Here is a 25,093-nt window from a genome sequence, read left to right as displayed (position 1 = left end):
GAGCACCGAGAGGACATCGACGCCGCGGTCGGGTTGTGCCGCGGCTCTGCTCTCCCCGCAGATCCCTGTGGGGCAGCGGGGCGATGCCAGGCCGTGCCCAGCCGCCTCCCTGCACCTCCAGCGAAGCGAATGCCGTCCCCACCCCAGAAATAAAGACACAACAAATTGGTGTTTTGGATGACACTCAGCGCTCTGTTACGGGGGGGCCCTACCCGGGACATCGCCTGCTGCAGCGAGGGGCACTGGGGGGGCACACTGCAGCCAGCCCGGGGAACGGGGAGAGGGTCTGGAGCCTCGCGTGGGCTTCAGCCCCACTGGGATCAGCACAGATGGGCGTGGCAGGGGGACACCAGAGGGACAGTGAAGTCCGTTGGCAGTGACCACTATTGCCAGTGACCAGCGTTGCCAGGCGCCGCGTCAACAAAGCAGCCCCTCCCGGAGCGCGGGCAGTGGGCTTTGCCCCTCCTGGAGTGCCAGCAGTGGACAGAGGCAGAATGAGCAAGAAGTGGGCACCGTGGTGGAGGCAGGCAAGGGTGTGCAGGCAGGGCTGGGGCGCGAGGTTTGGGGCAGAAACAGGGATGTCTGGGGCAGCAGCAGGGTCTGTGTCTCTGCCTCCATGCAGCAGCAGTCCCCCAGTCGGTGGCTCTGGGGTGGGCACACAGGGGCACGCTCCAGGGCCTGGTGCCTGTTGAAGAGGCAGTGCTGTGCCCCAGTGTCCCCACTGTGTCCCCAGGTCTGCTCAGTATGTCCCAGTGGCTCCCCGAGGGTTCCAGTGCCTGCCCAGTATGGCCCAGTGTGACAAGGGCCAGCCCAGCGGGTCCCCAGGACCAGTCCAGTAGGTCCCTGCGTGTCCCCAGAAGCTGCCCAGTGTGTCTCCAGCGTTTCCCAGTGGGCCCCAGTGTCTCCCAGTGGGTCCCAGTGCCTCCCAGTGGGTCCCAGTGGGTCTCAGCCCATCACGCCACAAACCGCATCCGGGCAGGTTGAGCCTGCCGCACAGCGCTCTCCCCTTCGCTCTGCTATTGGTCTATATCGCTGTCCGTCACCCAACCGCCCCTTCTGAGTGGCCGGTTTGAAAGCTTGGAGCGCCTTTGACTGGCGAGAGGGAGGGAGGGGCGGGACCCCATGTCCCCGCCCTCCCGCTGCGATTGGCGGCACGCGGGGGGCCCGCGGGCGGCGATTGGCGGACGGTTTCGGCGGGCCGAGCGGAGGTTTGAAGTGCGCCGGGCGGTTGGGGCCGCCATTGCTTGTGCTCGGCAGCGCCCGCCGCCGTCATGGAGCTCCAGGAGGACCCGGCGCCGCTCCGAGTGTGTGCGGCGCCCTGCGGACCCTCACCCCGGTCCCCGGCCCCGCGGGGCTTCGGCTTCCCCCGCGTCCCCCGGCCCCTCCGCGTCCCGGGCCTCCCTCAGCTCCCTCAGGGCCTCCCCGGGCCCCTCTCGCGGCCTCCCCCCCCGCTCTCCTCGGGTCCCCCGTTTCTCTGGGATTTCCCCATCCTCGGCCCCCCCCGCCCCGGGATCCTTCCCCTATTCCCCGGTACCGTGTCGGAGTCCCCCGCCCCCCCCCCCCGGCTTGATCCCCTTCGGTCCCCCCGTTCTCCTCCCGGATCCCGCTGCCCCTCACTGCCGCTCTCTCTCTCCCCCCCGAGCAGCTCGCGGACGAGAACCGCCGGGTGCCCAAGGGCGATGGCACCAAGAAGGGGCTCTCGGTGGAGCACATCTACCAGAAGAAGACGCAGCTGGAGCACATCCTGCTCCGGCCCGACACCTACATCGGCTCCGTGGAGCTGGTCACCCAGGTGCGGGGGGGGGAGGCCTGGGGCAAGGGGGGGGCCGTGGGGCTAAGCCGCCTGAGCTCCTCGGTGAAGGTGAGAAGTCATTAACATCTGTTTATAAAGCACAAAACATCTGCTTTACAAAGCGGTGGCACAGAGGAGGAGGTGTACGCGGGCACTCATGTATTTCCTACCTTTTTTTTCAGCAAATGTGGGTTTTTGATGAGGACGTGGGCCTTAACTGCAGAGACGTGACCTTTGTACCTGGCTTATACAAAATCTTTGATGAGATCCTAGGTAAGGTGACCTGTCTGTTGAGCCAATGGTTGACAAGTTATTAATGGGTGCTGAATGTTTAAGGAATTGGAACTAAGCATCAGAACATATCAAGTATACTTTTATCTGGTTGTGTTGCTGACCAAGTAATGTCTGTGGTGTAATTTGATGGATAGTGTTCACAGACTACGTGGTTTGTTGATTGTGCTTGGAAATATTAGATACTAATGTCCTTCTGTTAGCACTACATAATAGTAAGCCATTCATGGAATGATGGCACACTCTATTACAAAACCAATATCATTCAGCCCAAAATTCTCCCTTTTTATGTTAACTTGTAGTGCTCATCTTTGTAACTTGCAAAATATTTGCGTACCGAGGTAATTATTAGTAACACTGTATTGAATTTTTGCATTCATGCTACTGAAGACACTTTATAATATTTATAATTGATAATATTTATAATAATTATATTAAATATTTATAATAATTTTGCCTTGATTGAGAATGTAATGTAATAAAAATAACCTTTCCATTCTAGTCAATGCTGCAGACAACAAGCAGAGGGACAAAAGCATGTCCTGCATTAAAGTCACCATTGACGTGTAAGTTTTATTTCATTTTTGTTCATTGCCTTCCCAGCTCAAGTGCACTAGATTTTCTCCCCCAGATGCTGTTCTGCTGAGCTGGTGTGGTACTGGAGGGCGCTGCGATGCGGCTGGTCCAGATCAGACCAAATGTAACTCATCAGTTGTGAAAGTCTTTTTCTTTGTTTAGTCCCCTGGTCTCTTACGGAGTCCCGACTGGTGAAACGACTGCTTTGTTGTTGTTGTTGTTTTCCATTGTGGCCATTTTCCTCTTTTCTTCCTCTCAACCTTTCTATTCCATCATTGAGCACAGACAGATGATTTTTGTGTGGTGGTCCATTTCGTAGATGGTGTCAGCAGATCTGAGCATTTTTTGGTTGCCTTGTCCTCCCTCTGCTGGCAGTTTCTGCGCTTGCTGAACAGAGATTTGCTCGTGATGAAATGGTGGCCTTTCCCCAGAGCTTTTGTATAATACTTGTTTCATAGCTCAGTCACTTGCAGCCTTAAAAACACACATTTTTATTCCCCTAGAGAGAATAACACAATCAGTGTATGGAACAACGGGAAAGGTATTCCAGTTGTTGAACACAAAGTGGAGAAGGTCTATGTCCCTGCTCTTATCTTTGGGCAGCTACTAACATCCAGCAACTACGACGACAACGAAAAGAAAGTCACAGGTACGGAAGATTCTCAGATATGTGCTAATATTTTTGAGCAGCCTGATTGGTTTAAGTGTGTGAACTGAAGTAATGAGGGGGAAAGGGATCCTTGATGCAACATGAAAACCACATTCTGAGTCCATCAGAGCGAAGCTTCCATGCTCTATTTTATAGTAGTAATGGTACAAATATGGAGAGCAGGAAAAATTCTCTTTGAACATTAATCTCAATTAAATATGGGTTTATAGTCACGTACTGAGTTTATAGGATATTGTTGCTTATTCACAGTTGTACGTTGATTGTGCTGAAGTGAACTCCTGTTAGTCTGGAGTTCTTTTAGGTGGTTTTCTACAAAGGTGATAACACAAGTCTGTCTTCCTTCTAATTCCAGGTGGGCGAAATGGTTATGGAGCCAAACTGTGCAACATATTTAGCAAAAAATTTACTGTGGAAACTGCATGTCGCGAATACAAAAAGTTATTCAAGCAGGTATGAACTCTTCTAATTTCAGTACAGTTATACCCACGATTTTCAAGTAAGACCCTAAGATTTTGTTCCAAAAATCTAGGCGTAACTTCCATTCAGTGCACTATGGTTAGAATACATTTGGTCCACAATTACTGTACCACCAAATATAATTAATAATGAAATGAGCAGACATAATCACAGTCTAGCTTTTACCATTGTGTTTTTAATTTGAAAATATTTAAAACTTATAAATCATCTTACTGCTTTTAAAAACTAAGCTAGTTGCTTGTGTGTGTTACGCTTGTAACTCACAAAACCTCCTTTTCTCAGACCTGGACAGACAACATGGGAAAGGCTGATGAAATGAAACTGAAATATTTTGATGGAGAAGATTATACGTGTGTCACTTTCCAACCTGATCTGTCAAAATTCAAGATGTCAATTCTTGATAAAGACATTGTAGCACTAATGTCTCGAAGAGCATATGATATTGCTGGATCCACAAAGGATGTCAAAGTTTTCCTGAATGGACAGAGGCTGCCCGTAAGTGAACGTTGACAAGAAGCACTAATAGCTACATTTCTCATGCCATTGTAACAGTGAGGTTTTGGTGAAGCAATTTACACATAGTACAGGGAGAATTTGCACGAGTGATTCCTCTACCCTTTTCAGGAGGATATGAATTAAGTATTTATAGGAGCTGTTATAAACAAGTTATCTGCTTTCATCTGTATGCAGGTGAAAGGATTCCGCAGTTATGTGGACCTCTACCTGAAGGACAAAGAAGATGAAACTGGTAATGCACTTAAGGTTATCCATGAGGAAGTGAATTCTCGGTGGGAAGTGTGTTTGACTTTAAGTGAAAAAGGCTTCCAGCAAGTTAGCTTTGTCAACAGCATTGCCACTACAAAGGTAACTCTTTAGTTTATTTAGTCAAGCTAATCCCATATTCTTCATCATTAATATTTTTAGCTATTTTCAAATATATATATGTCAGTGAAAAATACTTAGTTGCTTAATGTTGCAAAGACTGCTGAAAGTTTTAAATAGATGAAAGTCCTTTTTTTTTTTTTTCAATGGAATCACCACCAGGTCTTTGGTCCTGTTTTCCCTTAGGGTGGCAGGCACGTTGATTACGTAGCTGACCAACTTGTGACTAAGCTCATTGATGTTGTGAAAAAGAAGAACAAAAACGGAGTTGGAGTGAAGCCTTTTCAGGTACAATGTCAGAATTTCCCAGTGGGAAACACAGCTCTAGCGTTACTGCAAATTGTAACTACAGCTTAATGCATTACTGCATTAATTAATAATACATATTTCCATTGTACAGACAATATCTATAAAATTGCTAAGTACAGAAGTCTTATATTGTTCAGTTTAACCCAACTAACAATCTTCTCTTTGTTTGGCTGACGTATTTTGTAATCACAACACTGTAACTCAGCGCAGATGCACTAAAACTCCGTATCAGATAATACCTATTTAGGTTGAGAGCTGACGATTCCGTGACATCCCAAATCATATAACATTGCTCATGAATGCTCATTAGATGTCCTAAATTCTTTCAAGACATCTAGGTAAATTCAAAAACACAGCGATAATTGAGTTTTTCCTCACGGTGTGATTGTGACAGGCAATGTCAGGATGCACTGCTGGTACTGAGGTGAGCCTGTGTAACGTGTGATGCTTGTTGTATTTAACTGTAGGTGAAGAACCACATGTGGATTTTCGTGAATGCCTTAATTGAAAACCCCACCTTTGACTCTCAGACTAAGGAGAACATGACTCTGCAGGCAAAGAACTTTGGCTCAACCTGTAGACTGAGTGAAAAATTTATTAAGGGTGTAAGTAGTGATATACACGGATAATCAGGACCTCTGTAAAACTGCATCTTATGGTTAATGTGGCAAATACGTGCTTTTGAAGTAATGTCCTAAAGAAAAGAAAAAGCATATAACTTAAAATTCTGTCATTGTTAAGGCTTTTCCCACAATTGTTTGGGGTTATTTTTTGTATTGCAGGCAGTTGGCTGTGGCATTGTTGAAAGTATCCTAAACTGGGTAAAATTCAAAGCTCAGAGCCAGCTGAATAAGAAATGTTCGGCTGTGAAGCACACTAAGATTAAGGGTGTTCCTAAGCTGGATGATGCCAACGATGCTGGTACGTGTTTTACATCCTTTGTAAACAATTCATACAAAAACAGTTAGAACTTGTTAGACAAATGAAAGAACTGTCTCCTAAAGATAATGAGAAAACCTGTAATTACAGTTTATCCCCATTTTACAGTCCCATTTACCATGTTTATCCCCATTTACCATGTGCAGTGCAACAAAACCTGTTTATTTATTCTCATCCAGTTTGTGAGTACGCAGGCTTTGATTTCACTTCTTAGAAAACTGACTTGGGTTTTGTTTTGTTTTTTTTTTAGGCAGCAAGAATTCTTTAGATTGTACACTTATCCTGACCGAGGGAGACTCAGCCAAAACACTGGCTGTCTCTGGTCTAGGAGTGGTTGGTAGAGACAAATATGGAGTATTTCCCCTTCGTGGGAAAATGCTCAACGTCCGAGAAGCCTCTCATAAGCAGGTTAGTTGGAAAATCGTTGTAGTTTATACGTTAGAAGGCGCGGTGTGCTGCTTTGTGTAGGGCAATGTGTTCCAAGTGAGTCAGCGCAGCTGAACACCTGGAGCACTAACTCCTAGGAGTAGTGCCTTAAGCGCCTGAGTGTAGTCTCATCTTCAGCCTGCCTTGCTGGTTAAGTGGGAATATTGATTAACTCCTGTTCTGTGTTTTGCCTGAAGGGATAGTGTTTGCGTTGTAGACTAGAAAATGTTTGGAATGATCTAGAATAATGTAAGCATTAGACTTCAGTTTAGAAATGATAAGTATTTAACCGGCAAAAAACCACTGACAAGACAAAGCTCAGTCAACAGTATACTTGTGGGTAATTTTAGACTTTTTTAAGCTACATTTTAAGTCTGAAAGACAAGTTTTTATTCTGTGTGATCTTTTCCAGATTATGGAAAACGCTGAAATCAACAACATCATCAAGATTGTGGGTTTACAATATAAAAAGAACTATGAAGATCAAGATTCTTTAAAGAGTCTTCGCTATGGAAAGATTATGATTATGACAGATCAGGTTAGGTTCACTAAAACTGAAAATTGGGAGAGGAAAAAAAACTGCTTGAAAGAAGAAAATACTACCTTTCTCCCACTGCCATTGTTGTACCTAATTCTCTCCTTGTTTCTTTTTATCATTCTACATTTTAGTGGGTCATAATGTCTTTTCAGCCACAAAACAAAACAGATAAAGTAGAGAGGGGAGTAGCATCACTGAATAGCTAAATACTGTCTTCCCAGTCTGCTGATTCAAGGCTCTTGACCAGTCCTTGATACCTTTTTTCACCAAGAACGTGCCTTTTCTGTTTCTCTTCATTTTCAGTAGTTAAACAATGCATGGTCACCTTTTTAGAAGTGAAAGTTAATAGGGTCAGTTAGCTGGACTTATAGAATCATTTGCTATTAAGCCAACAATTGTCACTTCCATCATGTCCCTGATTAAATATGTCTTTTTTCTTTTATTTTTCTTTTTTAAATCAGGATCAAGATGGATCGCATATCAAAGGTTTGTTGATTAACTTCATCCATCACAACTGGCCATCTCTTCTGAAACACAACTTTTTGGAGGAGTTTATTACTCCCATCATAAAGGTAAGGGTTGGGTAGATGGTAAGGTGAATGAGGAAGGGTCCATTGGTCCAGATCTGCCTCTCATTTCACAGTTAAAATATTTGTTCATTGTAGGCCTTTAAAAACAAAGAAGAAATTGCATTCTACAGCATTCCTGAATTTGAAGAATGGAAAAACAATACACAGAACTACAATTCATGGAAAATCAAGTACTATAAAGGTTTGTAGAAAACTTAATATGGTGAAATTAAATGATCCAGATAAGGGCATTCATGATTAAATTCAGTTAGCCCTGCTTTTGCAGAAGGGGTTGGACCGAGTGACCTCCGAGTCTCTTCCCTTGTAAGATATTCTGATTACAAATACATATGACTAAAACATAAAAGTAAGGAAACAATAACCTCTAAATCTCAATAAAAATAAATAAATAAGATCTCAATAAAATCTCTCAGAAAGGAACTACAATATTGTAGGTAACTATTTTTTCAGCCCTCTTAGGCAATTATGCTCAGTTTTATGTGCTCTTTTCCACAGTACAGTCCTTGTGTACTGTTAGCACTAAGTACTTACTCCAGAGTTGCTTAATACCAATAAGAAAGTTGCCAACTGCAGAACAATGGCTGGGAGATGAGGAATCATTTCCAATTTGCAATTAGTCATTCTGGATATCTACAGGAGTTACAGACAAAATCCAAAAGTACAATGTGCCACTGCTCACTTATCTGTAATTGTGATTTTTGTGATACTTTACATCTCATTTTAAAGTAACACAAGTTTTCAGTAGGTCGTCTTCACGCTGTACATTTATATGATATATCACAGAGACTAGGCATAGCGAAATACTTATTTGAACTGCAACTTAATTTAAGCAAGAAGTTATTAGGATTAACTAGTCCTGTCTCTGCAGGTTTGGGTACCAGCACATCGAAGGAGGCTAAAGAATACTTTGCAGATATGGCCAAACATCGAATTGGCTTCAAATATTCTGGTCCTGCAGATGATGCTGCGATCACCCTGGTAACTAGCACTTGATTTAATTGCTGACTTACTACCTTTGGTATTCCACCGCTTCGAGGGCTGTGCATTTTCTCTTAAAATGCTCTTAGAGGCCTTTGGGCTTGAGAGAGTTTCTTTGTTACCAAGGCTACGGCTTTAGTCTAACCAGTAGAAGCAAATCTGTCTATGGACCTCAGGCCAAGAGTACCCTTTTAATGATGGTTTTTAAATATAGCTCAGAACAAACTAATCACTACAAACCAGTTGACATTTTCAGACACAACAGTAAATATTCCTTTAACATTTTTGTGCATGTTCTGCTGCAGTTTTCTCCAAGTCAGAGCTCCACTTTCTCCCCCAGATTTTCTTCTTGTAAAATGGTTCACCAGTGGATTAAAACAGTCCTCACCTCTGTAAACTTCACCTTCAGTAGACACTGACTCCTAACTCTTCTGAGCTATGCAAGGCCAAACCCCCAATTTTTTCCCCAAAATATTAATAGGGAAATCTGCTTTAGTTTTCCATTATTATGTTAAAAATACATACATTTAAACCTAACTACCATGCCTCCTAAAGACTGGTGGAAATTATGCTTTTAATATATTTAGCTACAAGAACTTTTATTGTACTTAGGCTATTAAGTCAGCCTGTGTAGCATGTTCTGGATGCTTTCTCTGTCTCAAGTGGTCCAAGAGCACACACCACACGAGGACAGAATGTCCTCGAATTGAGTCCCTTTTCATTTTGTAACATACAGGCCTTTAGCAAGAAGAAGGTAGAGGAGCGAAAGGAGTGGCTGACTCATTTCATGGAGGATAGAAGACAACGGAAGCTGGATGGTCGGCCAGAGGTAAAAGGTTTACGTGTGTGAAGGAAACTGGTTTCCTCTCTCTCCCTGGGGCTGTTCTCAGCTTCATTCTGGCGTGCTAGAGCTGCTCACAGCTCAGAGTCGGTGAGTCAGTCACCGGATTATGGGACAGTTAAAACATCTCAGAATTTTGCAGAGCAGCTTCTTCTCTCATCAGTGTAGCCTCATTGTCAGTTGTCCAACAGTTAATTTCATTTTTAACTCTTTATCTTTCAAATTACTTTGTCAATAGAGAATTGGTAACTTCAGCAGGATTGTATGAAGGCTTTATTGCTCAAAAAAAGGGCCTGCATTGTGGGAAGCAGTGTTTCACTTTGCCATGCTAAGAATGTCAGCACTTGAGCTGTGTTTAGCTGGTCTTACAAAGAGCTTCCATTTTAGTGAAACTAGACAAGTGTGAGCTAAGAAACAGATTAGACTTGTTAAAATTAAGGCAATCTCACACCTGTTTTTCTTAGGAATACCTATATGGGAAAAATACGCATTACCTGACATACAACGACTTCATCAACAAGGAGCTAGTCCTGTTCTCAAACTCAGATAATGAAAGATCAATCCCGTCACTGGTTGATGGTAAGTTATTTCAAGATAGTGATTCCACATAGTGCATTCCCCAAAACTTATTAAATGGGTGTTTGTATGTCATACCATCAGAATCGGGGTGACCTGCTGAGTTTTCAGGGTCAGTGTTCTGAAGTCTGTTTTCTGCTGTCCAAGTTTTTTAATCTTTGGATTAAATGTCTCATCCATTTTGTAGTATATTATTGCAAGTACCTTACTCTCCTGGTGCAGAATCTTTAGTTCTTAGTGTCTAGAGAGCAGAAGCGAAGTGAAACATATTGTGCATTCTAATGACAAGGTCTTTTCTTTTTTATACAGGTTTGAAGCCAGGTCAAAGAAAAGTTCTGTTCACATGTTTCAAACGAAACGATAAGCGGGAGGTGAAGGTTGCTCAGCTGGCTGGTTCTGTAGCTGAGATGTCCTCATACCATCATGGTGAAGTAAGAACATGACCTGGTTGTGCAAAATGCTTTTTAAATGAAAGGCAAAAAAGCCCTTCTGTTGACTTGACAGTTAAGATGCCTCTGAAGCAGGATTAGATGTTTGGGTATAAAAGCCAAAGCAAAGTGGCTGTATACCCGCTATTAATACTTCAATATTAATTTAAGGGTCAGTCTGCCTGTCCTGCCTAGACTTTATGGAAGTATATTTCATTCAAAAAGTAGAACAAGAAAAACCCACTTTATTTGTGATAGGTTTAGGCAGATGTTAATGGCCTTCCTACCTTGGTAAGGAGAAGTTAAGCACTAGAGCAAGCTTCCCTTGGGAGACTAGTAGAATCGTTCCCTGGAGGTTTCAAGAACGGGTAGTTAGCAATATATGGTGGGTCACTGGAATAGATCTAGTCATCCAGACTAGAGGGTCTTGGGACGCACTTTCAGTGAGAGTTTCCTCCAGTATTTTATTAGTTGGGTTTATCCTCTATATCAGTTCTGTTCTTGGTGTGACTTTTGCCTTTAACTTTGTCCATTCAGTGAAGAATTCTGCGTTTTTAGCTTTGAACCTTCCTTTATTGCAGGCGTCGCTGATGATGACTATTATTAACTTAGCTCAGAACTTTGTGGGCAGTAACAACCTCAACTTGCTACAGCCTATCGGTCAGTTTGGCACAAGGCTCCATGGTGGGAAAGACTCTGCCAGCCCTCGATACATCTTCACAATGCTCAGGTCAGCATTAATGTCTTAAATATTCTTCACATGTTACAGGACCCAGTTTGACAGCATTTAAAAAGAAAAATTAATTTACCTTTTCCCCTTAAAACTTTGGACTACTTGTATACTCAGAGTAGCAACAATTGAAGTGAGATTTGGATCTTAGATTCAGATATGTAAACTTGGTTATCATTCCAGAGAATGAAAGGCAGAGCAGAGAATATGAAAATGAGAGCAAAAACAAAGGGAGAAATTTGGGTAGGAGAATAAAAAATGAATTTGAGTTGTGAGAGTGAAGTTCTAGTACCTGAAAGTACAGCACTGTAGTCTGTGACACGATGGTCACTCGGGTTGAACTTGATCAAATCTGTTACTTGAGCACGTGCATGGTTGTACTAAAGCAAGGTGTACAGAGAGCCAAAGCCTTTCAGACTTTAAATGTCTAATTTACATGCTTAAAGTACAAGGTTGGGGTCCCATCTAGTCAGTGGAACATGTAGAGACTGGTGAAATTGCTGAAGATGTTACTCCAGAAGGCCAGTTTGCTAACGTAGACACCCAGGCTGTATGGCTAAGGTTGGCTGATAGGAATAAACCTGACTGACATGTTGTCACATTTTCTGGGGGGTTCTTTCTGCATGGTGCTCACTGTTCTGTAATGAGAATTTGGGCTTCACTTCCCTTTCCTTTCTAGCCCACTAGCACGGTTGCTGTTCCCACCAACGGATGACAACATCCTGAGGTTCCTTTACGATGACAATCAGCGTGTGGAGCCCGAATGGTATATGCCGATCCTTCCAATGGTGCTGATCAACGGGGCAGAAGGGATTGGTACTGGCTGGTCCTGTAAGATCCCCAATTTTGATATCAGGGAAGTTGTGAATAATATCCGTCGTCTGATGGATGGAGAAGAGCCAATGCCAATGGTAAATGATGTGTTTAAAAAACAATGTCTCACTCGTTAGTTTATTCAGCACATGTTGGAGCATTTCATGCAAATGCTTAAAACAGAAGCATCGACCCAAAGCTGAATCCAGTGTTCTTTTCTGCTTAGCTTCCTAGTTACAAGAATTTCAAAGGCACAATAGATGAGCTGGGACCTAATCAGTATGTGATAAGTGGTGAAGTGTCTATCCTGGGTTCTACAACCATTGAGATCACGGAGCTGCCTGTCAGGACGTGGACACAGGTAAGAAACAAGGCATTTGCCGTAGGAATGTGTAGTTTGTGCTGTAAAGCAAAATGTGATTAGTGGGGTCTGGAGCTTTTCATCTCCGTGGAAAACATGGGTCTGACTTTGATTCTTTTCTCAGACTTACAAAGAGCAAGTTCTGGAGCCAATGTTAAATGGGACAGAGAAGACACTCCCACTAATCACAGACTATAAAGAGTATCACACAGACACGACAGTGAAGTTCATAGTGAAGATGACTGAAGAAAAACTAGCTGAAGCTAAAGCAGTGGGGCTGCATAAGGTCTTCAAACTCCAAACACATTTAACATGCAACTCCATGGTATGTAATAGATTTTACTGGAGAAATTTCTTGGTTTAACTCAAAGTGAACACAAATTCACTTTGATTTTTCTGCTGTTACTGGTTTTAAATCAGCTTTCTAAATATACCTTCAGAAGGTCAAGAGACTGCCTTGGGAATGGGCCCAGGGTGGTATGGTTTTGCCTGAAGTGGGACAAAGTGGTCTGAAATCACACAGTTCACAGAGACCTTTGTTGTGACAACACCACTGTCATTGAATGTCTGGATTGTGACAATGTGTGAAGCTTGATGCAAGATGTTTATCCTACAGATAGCTTTAAGAGTCGAGTAACCTTAACCCTACTCTGTGTTTTCAAGAACTTTGAAATTCTAAAATTGTCTTTGCTGCCATGCTTGCAAACTGAAGTGATTTCTAAAACAATGCTAAGGTTTTATAATTTGTTGGCTAATAATTCAGTTGTACTATCACACCTGTAGTTTTCAGTGGTTCTGGAAATCAGTTTTATCACCATAATGCCTGTGTTCTTTCATCTAGGTTCTTTTTGACCACGTGGGCTTTCTCAAGAAGTACGACTCTCCCCAGGATATTCTTAAAGAGTTCTTTGAACTCAGGCTCCAATACTACAACTTGAGGAAAGAATGGCTTATCGGAATGCTGGGGGCCGAGTCTGCAAAGCTCAGCAACCAGGCTCGCTTCATCCTGGAAAAAATAGACAGCAAAATTGTGATCGGTATGTGTTGTTCTTGGTTACTGGGTTTATGAAACTGGGAGAAGAACTAGGTGCTCCCTTGAGTTCTGTCAGCACCCCCTCAGCCCCGGACTGGCTCTTAACACACCACACCAGAGCTTATCTTTCTGTTCCAGTAACATAGGAGAGGAAAATGCTTCACAGAGTGTCCTTGGTCTGCAGAGCATTATGCATATATTAATCAAAACGGGATACTCATACAGCTTTCCTACCGTGTGTTTGACAGTATTTTGAGAGTAGAATCTTTTTTAATAGTTTAACAATAATTCTCATCTATTTCTGACTCAGTAAGAATAGGAGTGAAGTACTGGTAGGGTTAGAAAGGGGTAGTGTTTTCTGTTCAAACATACTTCCTAAGAACCTGTCTCTCTCTGTGTTATCTTTGTGAACCTCTGCAAAGATATTCCAAATCATGTTGTCAGTGGATTGGGCTTTCAAACTTAGGAGGTACTCAAGTTAGCAGCATCTGAGAATCATGAGCCAGAAAAAGAAACAGATCTTTGTTCCCAGCGTTCAAATTTTTCAATCAACTTTCCCACCTCAGTCTAAAAGGCAACTCTGTATTTCACTGGTGTTCAGGGAGGATGCAGCTAAAGTGTCATAAGATGCTTTGCGGTTTGTGTCTGAAGGCAGCCCCCTAATCCCAACAGCCTGTCTCTGTGTGACTTGACTCAGGAAGAGAAATAATTCCCTTGAAATGCATTTTCTTGGGTTTTTGCAATAAGCAGTTCCAAGGCTGACGGAGCTGGTTCCATTTGTATTTGTGTCTCATGGTTGATTGCTTCTGATATATCAAAAAGGAACAAATTCCAGCTGCAGCATTTCCATTGGCTGGGGCACTTATAGCATAAATTTCCCTGGTGAAATCTAATGAGGTGCAAGCTATACCAGATCCTTTGAGTGCTATCAGGGTTTTTTTTCCTCCACCTGCCTGTTTATTATTATGAAACCTTTTTGGTACCATCACACCTTTTTTTTCCGAGTTCAAAAACTACTTGGGGCAGGGGAAATGCATATATGGAAATGAAGAAGAAAAATATTTACAGTGCTCTGGCAGGTGTTCCTGACAGGCATCGGAGCAACGCTGACCTGACAAATCATCTGCTAAATAGGAGCTTTTTAGGTGTCATTTCAGGCTCTTCCACATGTCCCACCTCTGATGAGGAAAGGCTATTTCAGAGCCCGATAGGATGCCGAGCTGCTAGAACCAGGGGATCCAAAATTTAAAGTTCATCTGTCTTTCCTAACAGTGATTGGCCGTGGTCACTGACAATCCTCAAATGTCTGTTTACAGAAAACAAACCCAAGAAAGAGTTGATTCAAGTTCTTATCCAGAGAGGGTACGAGTCTGATCCAGTGAAGGCTTGGAAGGAATCCCAAAACAAGGTAATGTCAGTCATCCTCTCTAAATAGATCCGAACTGGTCCCCACCTCTGAAGCCTCATAACTCACAGGAAGAAGCCCAAATTGATTTTCAGTTTGTGGGATTCAAGAGCTTGTGTGTGTGGTATGTCTGTGGTAGGAAACATAAGACAAGCAAAAATTCAGTCTCTTGTTCTGAAGGCACTGAGGTCTGGTCACTAGGGCTTGAGTCTGCCGGGTCAAGTCCTCTTGCCACAGCGATTTTGCTCTTCCTTCAGGGTTTCCTTCTGCCTGTGGGACCCAGTTAGAGAAGGGCTGTGAGCAAGGTGACAGTTTTAAGTAGCCTGAGGAGAGAATCTGGGCTATCGAGACAGAGAGGCCCAATACAGGAGAGTAAAAGAGATTGGGAGAATTTTTATGCAGATGGTTCCTCCTTGCCATAGCAGCTGAGGTTTTAAGAAGTGTAATTTCATATCTGTCCATTTCTGAATTGTTCTAGAAGAGTCTGAGACACCACAAGCACATGGAGTACCTGTGACGCAGTCCAAATTTCATCAATAGCCCTACCTTTGTATGTCAGTCTATTTGTGACAATGTTTGTTTTAAATCCACACTCAGAAAGAAGAGGAGGAGGAGGAGGAGAGTGACAAAGAATCAACTGCAGCTACCGGATCAGACTTCAACTATCTGCTGAACATGCCCCTTTGGTATCTGACTAAAGAGAAGAAAGATGAGCTCTGTAAGCAGAGCGATAACAAAGTATGTTCCTTCCTTTTCTTATAAAAGCATGATTATATAATATATTTTTTTTTATGGTGGAATGAAATATGTGACTAATGATTATCCACTGTGATTCCTTTAGAGAAAGGAGCTGGAAAACCTCAAGCGCAAGAGTCCCTCTGATCTGTGGAAGGAAGACCTTGCTGTCTTTGTTGAAGAACTGGATGTACGTCAGTGTTCAGTGCAGATGACTAGACTCCCTTTTCTTATCTACCAGCTCTGTATTGACTTTTTTTGTCATAACAAGGAAGCTAAAAATGATAACTCCTATGTCTTGCACTCCTTGAGGAGAATGAAAGCTTTCTTCTCCTTCCTAGCTTGGATAGGAGTAGCACTGCTCTGGGCCAGGGAGTCAAACCACCGCAGTGGCCATTGGAAGGAGATCAATCTGAATAGTGAGGAGTTCTAGGAGGGCTTGAGGGAAAAACTAGGAGATAGTCTGAGGAGATGTAGCTCAAAGGGCTTTTTGGACACTGAAAACATGAGGGAGAAGCTGAATTTTACTGAACAGAGCCCAAATTGTGGGCATGTGTCTGTGCACCTCCACACCTGGTCAGTGCCTGTGTCTCTTCTTACTCCCCAAGTAACCAAACTATAGCTGTGGCTTAAATCGTTCGAAGATGTGCACATCTGTAACAGAGTGGGAAGCTGCATTTACACTGATGGTAGGAAATCTATCGAGTACAGAGTGCGTTACTGCAAGGGCTGTGGTGGTGGGTTTTTCAGTAGTACGTTGTTTGGTTTGTACTCTCATGGTTGTATGATTTTATGCTCACCTCTGCAGGCAGTGGAAGCCAAGCAACGCCAGGACGAGATGGCGGGGTTTGCTGGGAAACCTTTAAAGGTGAAAGGAGGGAAGATGACGGTGAAGAAGGTGCGACTGTCAGAGACGATGCCATCATCTCGTGGCATAAGGGTTGTTCCTCGGGTAACTGCAGAGATGAAGGCAGAGGCAGAGAAGAGAACGAAAAAGAAAATAAAGGTAAAAAGGAATATTCCAAACGTTTCATCTTTTCTTTACAATTCTCTTCAATACAGTCCTAAAGAAATGCAAGTTCTTGTTAGCTGAACTTGTCCTGATGAAGCAGCTGTTCAGGGAGAGGGATGGAATCGTAGGACACAGGGAACACTGGACATGGCTGTTCCTCAGTCTAAAGGAGAACAGATTCACTAATGTATCAGGAGATGGCTTAGAGGGAAATCTTTTGGCAAGAGCACATATCACAATGTCAGAGGGTTGGTAGCTTAGAAATGAAAAGGCAGATGCAAGTAAGGTTGTTCTAGGTGTGCTGGGGATTTTATAAATCCTCTAGCAGGCAGGAAGTACAGCTAGTAAATGCACTTCTCCAGAACAGCCTTTGCATTTCCAGTAATGCTTTCAGCCACTTACTGCCATTATTGTTCTCAGTATGAAGGAGATAAAGAAGATTTAACTCTTTTTATAGAGCTAGTTGAAATTATGCCATTCAGCCTTTTGAAACACAGGAAACTAAAATCTCCCCTCACCTGTTTTGACCTGTAAGCCAGACCTATTGCTCCTTTCCTACAGATGGTTCCATCTAACATTTTTTCCAAATAACTTGCACTGTTGTTTTTAACCCACCCTGTTCAGTTCTGCATCCTCAACACACCCCAGAGCCATACCCTCAGCACACAAAGGCTGTACCTGTTTTTGTTAATGTTGGATTTTACGCTTTAAGTCACCTGATGTAGGGACAGAGCGTGTCTGATTTACTTGGCTGTAATCAATTTTACACGCAGCTTGTTTCACACACTCAGATTTCCTGTATCACTAACTTTCACACATCTAAAACAAGCAGCTCCTTTCTACATTGTGCCTCTTTCAGTTGTGTGAGCTGACTCGCTATCTGATATCTGCTTGTATCTTCAGAGCGAAAAAAATGAATTTGATGAGAATCAAGAAGGAAACGCATCAGGAGACAAAGTGTCTACAGGCCTTAAGCAGAGATTAGCACAGAAGCTTAACACTGAGCGAGGTAAATGCTTTTGTGTGTTATTCCATCAGTGGAAAGTGAGGGGAAGGGTTGTAAATTTGGCTATCTGACCTCTTCCTGAAGGTGATTCTGTGATTCTGTGATGAGTAGCATCTAGGATCAGTATTTTTGGAAAAACTAGGTGATAAAGTGATCCTGGATAACAGTCCAGCGGGATAGATTACTATTTATCTTAAATGTTTAATCCAGAATCTTCTGAATTTTGTGATGTATTTCTAAGCTGAGCTTGAACTGCTGAGCCTGAAGTGCACGTGGAAGTTTGCTGGTTCATCCTGCCTCCCAATATTTTTCAGGTACTAAGAGACAGGCCACTCTACCATTTAAGCCATTAAAGAAAATGAAGAAACGAAATCCTTGGTCTGATTCAGAGTCTGACTCAGGGTCTGATTCAGAGTTGGATTTTGAAGCGCCTCCTCAAAGGGAGCGGGTGGTTCGCCAAGCAGCAGGTGAGTGACGACACGAGTGCAGAGGAGGAGCGATCTGTGGAGGAGAAAAGTGAACAGACAATTCAGAGAGCTCCCAGAGTCCGAGATCTCGGTCAGAAATATTTTTTTAAGAGGCTTATTTATTTTACTGTATATAACAACTAAATATTTCTACCATTTGAGCAGATTTTCACAATGCTTTTCAAGGAAAAGCAGAAATGGGCAACTAGAGAAATAAGGTTATTGGTTTTAATTACACAACTATCTTGGCAAATCAAATGCGTTGTTGGTAAGCGAGCGCAGAATATACTTGTGATTTGGAGTCTGCTCACTGGCAATCTCAATGTCTGTTTTTATTCAGATCTTTATTTTTCAATAACTGCAGCTAAAATATTGAAAAATAAACTGAGCTGCGTATTGCCAAATGTGTACAATAATACATCTGTGCCGTTTCATCAGCCAAAGTCAAGGCCATAATCAGTTTGGACACGGATGAAAATCGCTCCAGCTCAGATGAGGAGTCTGAATTTCAGGGCAACAGTGAAGGCAACACTGAGTCGGATACAGACCCCGAAGAAAAACCTGCTCCCAAGCCCAGAGCTGCTCCTAAGTGAGTATTTCTCCACATAGGCACTGGAAATTAGTTGTGGTTCTAGTGTTAATGTGATATAGACATTAATAGCTCTTTTTCTTCAGTGCACCTCTTTAGGTGCATTTTTTCACATCATAAATGGAAAAAAAAATACTTGGGGTTTTGTATTCTAGGAAAACCACTGAAAAAGCAGCTAAAGCTCCCGAGCAAACACAAGCACAAAGCGCTGTCCCTGGTGAGTACCAGACCTTCTGACCCTTGCTGATTTTCCTAAAACCCAGGAGAGTGCCCTGGGCATCCCAATGGGTGCTTACACCCACGGAGGCAGACACCAGGCACAAGGTGTTTTGCAGAGAAACTTTGATGCTGGGGTACAAGCTGCTTTCAGCGCACCAGACTTTTTGTCTGTCTCTAACTTGAATTTGTGATTAATCCAGTTTTAATTGTTATTCTTTTTATAAAGTGGATCAGAATTGTTTCCTTCTGCTCTGATGTTTGTAGCCAGAGTAGATAATTTGACTATTTCAGACTGACTTTCTGCTTTCTTTATTCCAAGATGTTGCCAATGAAACTGCGAGTCAAGGTCCTGCAGCTCCTTCTGTCCCTGTGCCTCTCAGTAAGGCCGTATCTAAAAAACCTGCTGCAGCCAAGAAGGCCAGTGCCACTAAGGGTAAGGCGAAGTTTAGTAAGATCATTTTTAGATAACAATTATTCCTGTGGGAAACGAGTCTGAGTGATTTTGCCAGGGAGAGGCCTGAATATGTTGAGTTTTCATTTCAGAAAAGATCTGAGGTTTGTGGCAAAGGTTGCCTAGTTGTCATTTTTAGAGAAGTTTCTTTCCAAACATATCATGTTCTAGTTCGTCTCAGACATGCTTGGAGGGAGTGATTTTAGTTTGGGAACAGGAAAAGTGAATGCTTCCTACAGTGCTATGTAATACTTGGCAGAAATAATCCTGAGCGGAATTTGTGTCTTGCAGTCAATGTTCTACTGCGTGTCTTTTGGGGAGGAAAGCTGCTTGGTAGCTGGCTTCCCAGGAAGAAGAAAAGCTTCTTTGGGGTAGCTTGAGCTATTTAGTGCTAGCTCGACCTCATAAATCTACAGCATTTGACTCAGGTTTTTTAAACTTCACTGCCCAGAGTCTTTGTCAAACTTTGACAGCTGTTTTGCATATCCCATCACTGGCTGGTTTTGATCCCAGCAATAAGTAGTGTGTCACTTCACAGCAAAATAGCTGTTTCTCCCACTTCTAAACTGAGAAAGCCCCTGATCACTCAGGAACGTCCTGCTCATTTCGGCTCAACTTGGAGACGTGCTTCAAGTTGTGGTTAAAAAATGTCAAAATGTAGGTAAGAACCAACTCCACGAGTGACAGTTTAGTGTAGATGGGAGATTCATCCCTTCCCTGTGCCAAAGTTTTGAAGGTGTAAGATTGGTTACGCAGCCTTGAGAGTTCAGGACTTTTCAATCCGAAATAGTTTGGGTACGTTTTAATTTGAGCCTCTAAATGTGGTGGAACTAAGCAGATAAACAACCTCGTTTCTCGTAAGCTTGGTGAAGAGCAATCTTTCTAGAAATCCGTGCTTCAGAACGAGACGACCCGTGTGCTGACCTGGCGGCGTTGGATGAGAAGAGAGGCAGCACACAAGGGTCTAAAGGCAGAGGTCTGTTTCAGATAACCAGCCGTCCATCGTGGATATCCTCACCAAGAAAAAGGCTGCCCCCAAACCCAGCAAGGCCGCGGCGAAGGAGGGAGCCCCGGACTCTGAGGCTGGAGCAACGGGTGACAGGCTGGAGCAGCCCAAGAGGCGGAAGGTGACCAAAAGGCAGCCGAGCTCCTTGGATTCGGATTCAGATTCGGATTTTGGCTTGAAGCCTTCCAAATCAGTCGCAACAAAGGTTTGTACTCTGCCACCCCTCAGAGCCAAGGGCCTACACAGAGCGCGGTGTCGGTTATGGTGGCAGCAGAAGTGGGGTAGAGGCAGAACCTCCCCTGCGACACCCGCTGGGTGTGGGGAGGTGGGTGAGAAGGGGGGTCAGGCTGCCCAGGGCAGTGGGGGAGTCGCCATCCCTGGGGGGATTTAAAAGCCGTGGAGATGTGGTGCTGAGGGACAGGGGTTAGTGGTGGCCTTGGCAGTGCTGGTTCAATGGTTGGACTCGATGATCTTAAAGGTCCTTCCCAACCAAACCGATTCTGACTCTTGTCTGTGCTTTCCCTCCAGAAATCCAAGCTGGAAGACGACGATAGTTTTACTGTTGATTCAGCTGCTCATGGGGACAGCCCCGTAGCAGCCGAGCCCCGTACCAGGCCTGGACGTCTCAGAAAGCCTGTCCGGTACCTGGAGTCATCCGATGAGGACGATCTGTTTTGAGTTTTTATGAAGATTTTAAACTGCTGCTCCAAACCCATCTACAAGCCCAGCCTTCAGCAGAGCTCTCAACAAGCTCCCGCCAAAGAGCAACATCTCAGACTGGGGAATCTTCACTGAATTTACACGAGTCCCAAAATGTTTGTTATAAGTGAATACAGCTCGATTTTTCTTGGTTTTAAATAACTTAATTTGTTTAAACAGGAATCCCCCCCCTTCTCATGAACACTGGAGCTGCGTGCCCAGCTAGTGCTGGTGCGCTTCCCTCTTACCCTTTAGCCAGCTGGAATCTTTTGGCACTTTGTGGTCATTTTAGTGTTAAAGTAGATTTTAGAACACATCAAATCCTTTACCCTCTCACACAGATACCGTCCTCTTTAGATATCTTAATAATAAAGCAAATAAACTTTTAACTCCACAACCAGAGACGTGATGTGAGGTGTAGGCACTTAAAACTCCATGCTAGAGTTCTTTCTTTCGTGGGGTTTTTTTTTGCAGTCCTTTTATGTCTGTGCAAGGGTTCAACCTCTGCCGCCGCGAGTTTTAGCCTTTGGTTGTTTTAATTCAGCTTTAGCAGCAGAGGTTTGTGCAGCCTCGTCTCCACCCTCACTGTTGGCAGTTTTATCTTCTGTCTGGCTGCCAAGAAACCCCGTGTTCAGCCCAGGGCTCATCTTCAGGTAGGAGCTGCTTGTGACTGACACGAACCTTCTCCTCAGCTTCTGCCCAGCCCTTCCAGCACTCCTGTTCCTCAGCAGAAGCAGGGAAGCAACATCTTCCCCTTCCAAATCCTTCATGGAGTATTTGTCTAGTTGTTTTGCTTTTCCCAGAGCCATTTCTCCAACACTGAGGGCTATTTCTTGACTGTCTGTGTAAATATTTTGTGTGTTTTTCTGTCCTTTTTTAAGACTTTTATGTCGTAAAAGCATTTTCTTCAATAAAAAGGGAGTTCTCCTCAGCTGAGCCACGCGTTGTCTTTGCTCACGGTTGAGTACTTTGAAGCTCAGACTTTCTCAGGAGCCAGAGGCCATCAGCTCCATTGCTGAGGTATTTTCTGGTGCTGATTTAGCCAGTTTTGGTGGCGTTCTAGAAATGACCATTGCAGAGCTTGCGTCAAGCCCTCTGCTCCGCCAGCGCTCTGCGCTGGCGGAGCAGAGGGCTTGACGCAAGCTCTGGTTTGTGGGTGGAAGCTCAGTTCCTCACCGTGGCTTTACAAAGCCACTGCCTGGACCCAACTGAGGTCTCCAAATTCTTGTGAACACCCGTGTGGCACCTGGCACAGCCTGGCTGCCCCAGGTTCTGCTTCTGCGGCCGTAGGTGAGCGGTGGCTGATGTTTCCGACAGTTTTACTCGCTGAGTGATGAGTTTGGGCTGGAGAGGGGGCTGGCGGGGTCTGCTCTGGCTGCTCCTGGTAGAGTTGGTGGGTTTAGTGTGTGGGGAGGGATCAGGGTCACTAACGAAGCCCTGGGGAATGAGCTGTGATGTCACATGTCCCCACACGCGGGTGCTCAGCACCCCGGGGCCTCCAGAGCATCAGCGTGGGGCTGGCAGCGGCTCCTGGGCTGGCACCAGGGGACAAGCAGGACCCAGCTGTGACACCCGCCTCTCCCCACATCCCAGACTGGTGATTTACTGCACACGGGGAGCTGCAGGAGCAACAGGCAAACCCCGGGGCCCCCCCGTTCCCCCACCATCCGTCGGGTGCGGGCGCTATCGGTGCCACCGAGGTGCTTTGCTGGAACCCAGTCAAGTGTGGAAAGCGCTGTCAGATTTTCCACTGCCGGGCTCTGGAGAGCGTCTCCGGCGCGTCCCCGCCGCGGGGCCGGGCTATTTACGGCTCTCCTTGCTGCAAGTGCACCCGGAGAATCAGTTGTCACAACTGGCACAGCAAAGGGAGAGGCCACGGGCAGCTCCTGGCCGGCTGGTGGCTGTGCCCGTAACCCCGGTGTCACCCCAGATGTACATATAGAGCTGTGTGTGTATGAACACACACGGAGTCACCGCAGTGGCGATACCAGGATTTTCTCCACCACAAAAGCTCCCTGAGCGGGCGCTGGGGATGCCATTGGGCACCAACCCACCGTGGGCATCGCACAACCCCAAGGGTGGCCCGTGTCGGGCAGGGCTCTGCGCCCGTTAGCAGAAAGGGAATCTGAGGCACTGGCAAAGGCCGTCGGCGCTCGCCCAGCTGGGCAGGGGCTGGCACTCGCCCTGGCCGTGCCACAGAGGATTCCTTGCAGCGCTTTGGAAAGCAGCTGCCCGGCTCCACGGCCCCCCCACAGCTGGCACAGCTCGCTCTGCCAGCACGTGCCAGGGCTGGGGCAGCCCCAGACAGGCACAAACCGAAACACGGGAAGTTCCATCTCAGTATGAGGAAAAACTTTGCTGTGAGGGTGCCAGAGCCCTGGCACAGGCTGCCCAGGGAGGGGGGGAGTTTCCTTCTCTGGAGATATTCAAACCTGCCTGGACGTGACCCTGTGCGATGTGCCCTGGGTGACCCTGCTTGGGCAGGGGGTTGACTGGATGATTTCCAGAGGCCCATTCCCACCCCGACCAGTCTGTGGTCCATGGGACCCTCCGTGGCCCCGACAGCCCGGGCACAGCGCCATGGACCAGGGGAGCTGGTGCCAGTCCTGAGCACCCCCCCGGCACGGTACTCCAGCCCCGTGGGGGACCCCGGCCCCAGGCAAGACCCCAGGGCAGGAGCTGTCACCACACGGTTGGATGCACCCGATGCCCCGGGCTCTGCCAGGGCCAGGGAGGCGATGCCAGCGCTGTGGGGCCTGCTGGGGAAGCCGAGTGCTGTGGCTTGGTACCCCCAGGCCCTGGGGAGGCCAAGGCACAGGGGCATTCCTGCACGGGGGGGCCCCGCTGTCCCCTGCACCCCCAGGCAGCTGCTGGCCCCGGGGCAGGGGAGTGTTTGTCCCTGAGCCCCCCCACCCCCGGCAGAGCCTTCCCTCCCCTCCGGGCGCCCCTGCAACCGCTCTGTCTCTTTAAAAGGGCTCCAGGCGTGGCTGCGGGACCGTCATCCCAGCCCCGCCGGACAAGGGACCGGACAGTCCCCGACAGCCCTGGACGGCCCCCGCCAGCCGCGCTGCGACGCCGTGGACCACGGGCTCCGCAGGTACCGGGGCCGACCCCGCCGGGCTGGGGGGCATCTGGGGGCACAAGGGCTGGGGAAGCTGCTTGTCCTGCCCCGGCCTCGGAGGCATCTCTGGGGGAGAGAGTCCTGGGGCACCACAGCCATGTGGGGACACGTGTGACAGGGCTGGCACTGCCTGGGCACCCTCCCGTGAGCAGGGATGGTGCGATGCATTCGGGGTTGGCATGGAGGGAGGGGGGGGGGGCTGGAGGGGTCCCCCAGCGCTGACCCTGCTCCCGCAGCGCGGCCATGGGCGAGTGGGGCTTCCTGAGCTCGCTGCTGGACGCCGTGCAGGAGCACTCGCCCATGGTGGGCCGGTTCTGGCTGGTGGTGATGCTCCTCTTCCGCATCCTGGTCCTGGCCACGGTGGGCAGCGACGTCTTCGAGGACGAGCAGGAGGAGTTCGTCTGCAACACGCAGCAGCCGGGCTGCAAACCCGTGTGCTACGACGCCGCCTTCCCCATCTCCCACTACCGCTTCCTCGTCTTCCACGTCGTCGTGCTCTCGGCCCCCGCCGCCCTCTTCGTCATCTTCGCCGTGCACCAGGCGGCCAAGCCGGGGCGTGGGGGGGCCCCTGGCCAGCGCGCCCGCCGCCTCCAGCCCTTCTACGTGGGCAGCGTGGTGGCCCGCATCGCGGCCGAGCTGGGCTTCCTGCTGGGGCAGGCGCTGCTCTACGGCTTCAGGGTGCAGCCGCTCTTCGTGTGCCGCCGGCGGCCCTGCCCGCACCGCGTCGACTGCTTCGTCTCCCGCCCCACCGAGAAAACCGTCTTCATCCACTTCTACTTCGTGGTGGGGCTGGTCTCGGCGCTGCTCAGCCTGGCCGAGCTCGCCCACCTCCTGCGCAAGGGCCCCCCGCCCCGCGCTGGGTGCTGCCCCCGGCCCCAGGAGCGGGGACCGGCCCCCGGGCAGCCGGCGGGGGCTGCGGAGGAGCCGTGCTGCCCCACTGGCCCCCCGCCGCGGGGGGACCTCACTGTGTAGCCGGTGCCAGGCTGCCATCGCTGGCATGAGCTGTGGCCGTTCTCAGCCCAGCTGGTGCCCGGGGGTTGGCTGTGGCTCAGCCCTCGCCGTGCCAGGGAAGCGGGGCCGTGCCGTGCCCCGGTGCCCCCCGGTTCCTGTTGTGGGCGGCGGATGGGCCTCAC

At 46.7% G+C, this 25,093-nt stretch overlaps 2 protein-coding genes across 2 annotated transcripts; both read left to right on the top strand.

Annotated features, from left to right (window-relative positions):
• Positions 1-1,238: 1,238 nt before the first annotated feature.
• On the top strand, positions 1,239-20,818 carry TOP2A (DNA topoisomerase II alpha). Its single transcript, XM_068418709.1, has 35 exons — positions 1,239-1,304; positions 1,646-1,792; positions 1,975-2,065; positions 2,586-2,649; positions 3,163-3,308; positions 3,682-3,779; positions 4,089-4,301; positions 4,497-4,670; positions 4,875-4,976; positions 5,465-5,602; positions 5,780-5,918; positions 6,187-6,344; positions 6,775-6,900; positions 7,362-7,472; positions 7,566-7,671; positions 8,359-8,468; positions 9,205-9,297; positions 9,774-9,888; positions 10,195-10,316; positions 10,895-11,043; positions 11,723-11,954; positions 12,083-12,217; positions 12,342-12,542; positions 13,059-13,254; positions 14,567-14,658; positions 15,253-15,393; positions 15,497-15,580; positions 16,199-16,396; positions 17,306-17,411; positions 17,723-17,875; positions 18,314-18,464; positions 18,620-18,681; positions 19,003-19,116; positions 20,122-20,345; positions 20,669-20,818. Exons 1-35 carry the CDS (start codon positions 1,272-1,274, stop codon positions 20,816-20,818), a joined length of 4,674 nt encoding a protein of 1,557 aa, XP_068274810.1. The 5' UTR covers positions 1,239-1,271.
• Positions 20,819-24,203: 3,385 nt separating this feature from the next.
• Positions 24,204-24,932, top strand: GJD3 (gap junction protein delta 3). Its single transcript, XM_068418899.1, has one exon. It carries the CDS (start codon positions 24,204-24,206, stop codon positions 24,930-24,932), a length of 729 nt encoding a protein of 242 aa, XP_068275000.1.
• The last annotated feature ends 161 nt before the right edge of the window (positions 24,933-25,093 follow it).

Source organism: Nyctibius grandis, chromosome 26 (genome assembly GCF_013368605.1).
Source record: "Nyctibius grandis isolate bNycGra1 chromosome 26, bNycGra1.pri, whole genome shotgun sequence".
Lineage (NCBI taxonomy): Eukaryota > Metazoa > Chordata > Aves > Nyctibiiformes > Nyctibiidae > Nyctibius > Nyctibius grandis.
This window is presented reverse-complemented; position numbering and strand designations above follow the sequence as displayed.

What these genes read in the sequence shown, in the direction of transcription:
- TOP2A (XM_068418709.1), top strand. Translation starts at nt 1,272, where the DNA reads ATGGAGCTCCAGGAGGACCCGGCGCCGCTCCGA. An exon ending in ACAAAAAGTTATTCAAGCAG is followed by an intron (nt 3,780 to 4,088) that starts GTATGAACTCTT and finishes TCCTTTTCTCAG; the next exon opens with ACCTGGACAGACAACATGGG. An exon ending in TTATGATTATGACAGATCAG is followed by an intron (nt 6,901 to 7,361) that starts GTTAGGTTCACT and finishes TTTTTAAATCAG; the next exon opens with GATCAAGATGGATCGCATAT.
- GJD3 (XM_068418899.1), top strand. Translation starts at nt 24,204, where the DNA reads ATGGGCGAGTGGGGCTTCCTGAGCTCGCTGCTGGACGCCGTGCAGGAG.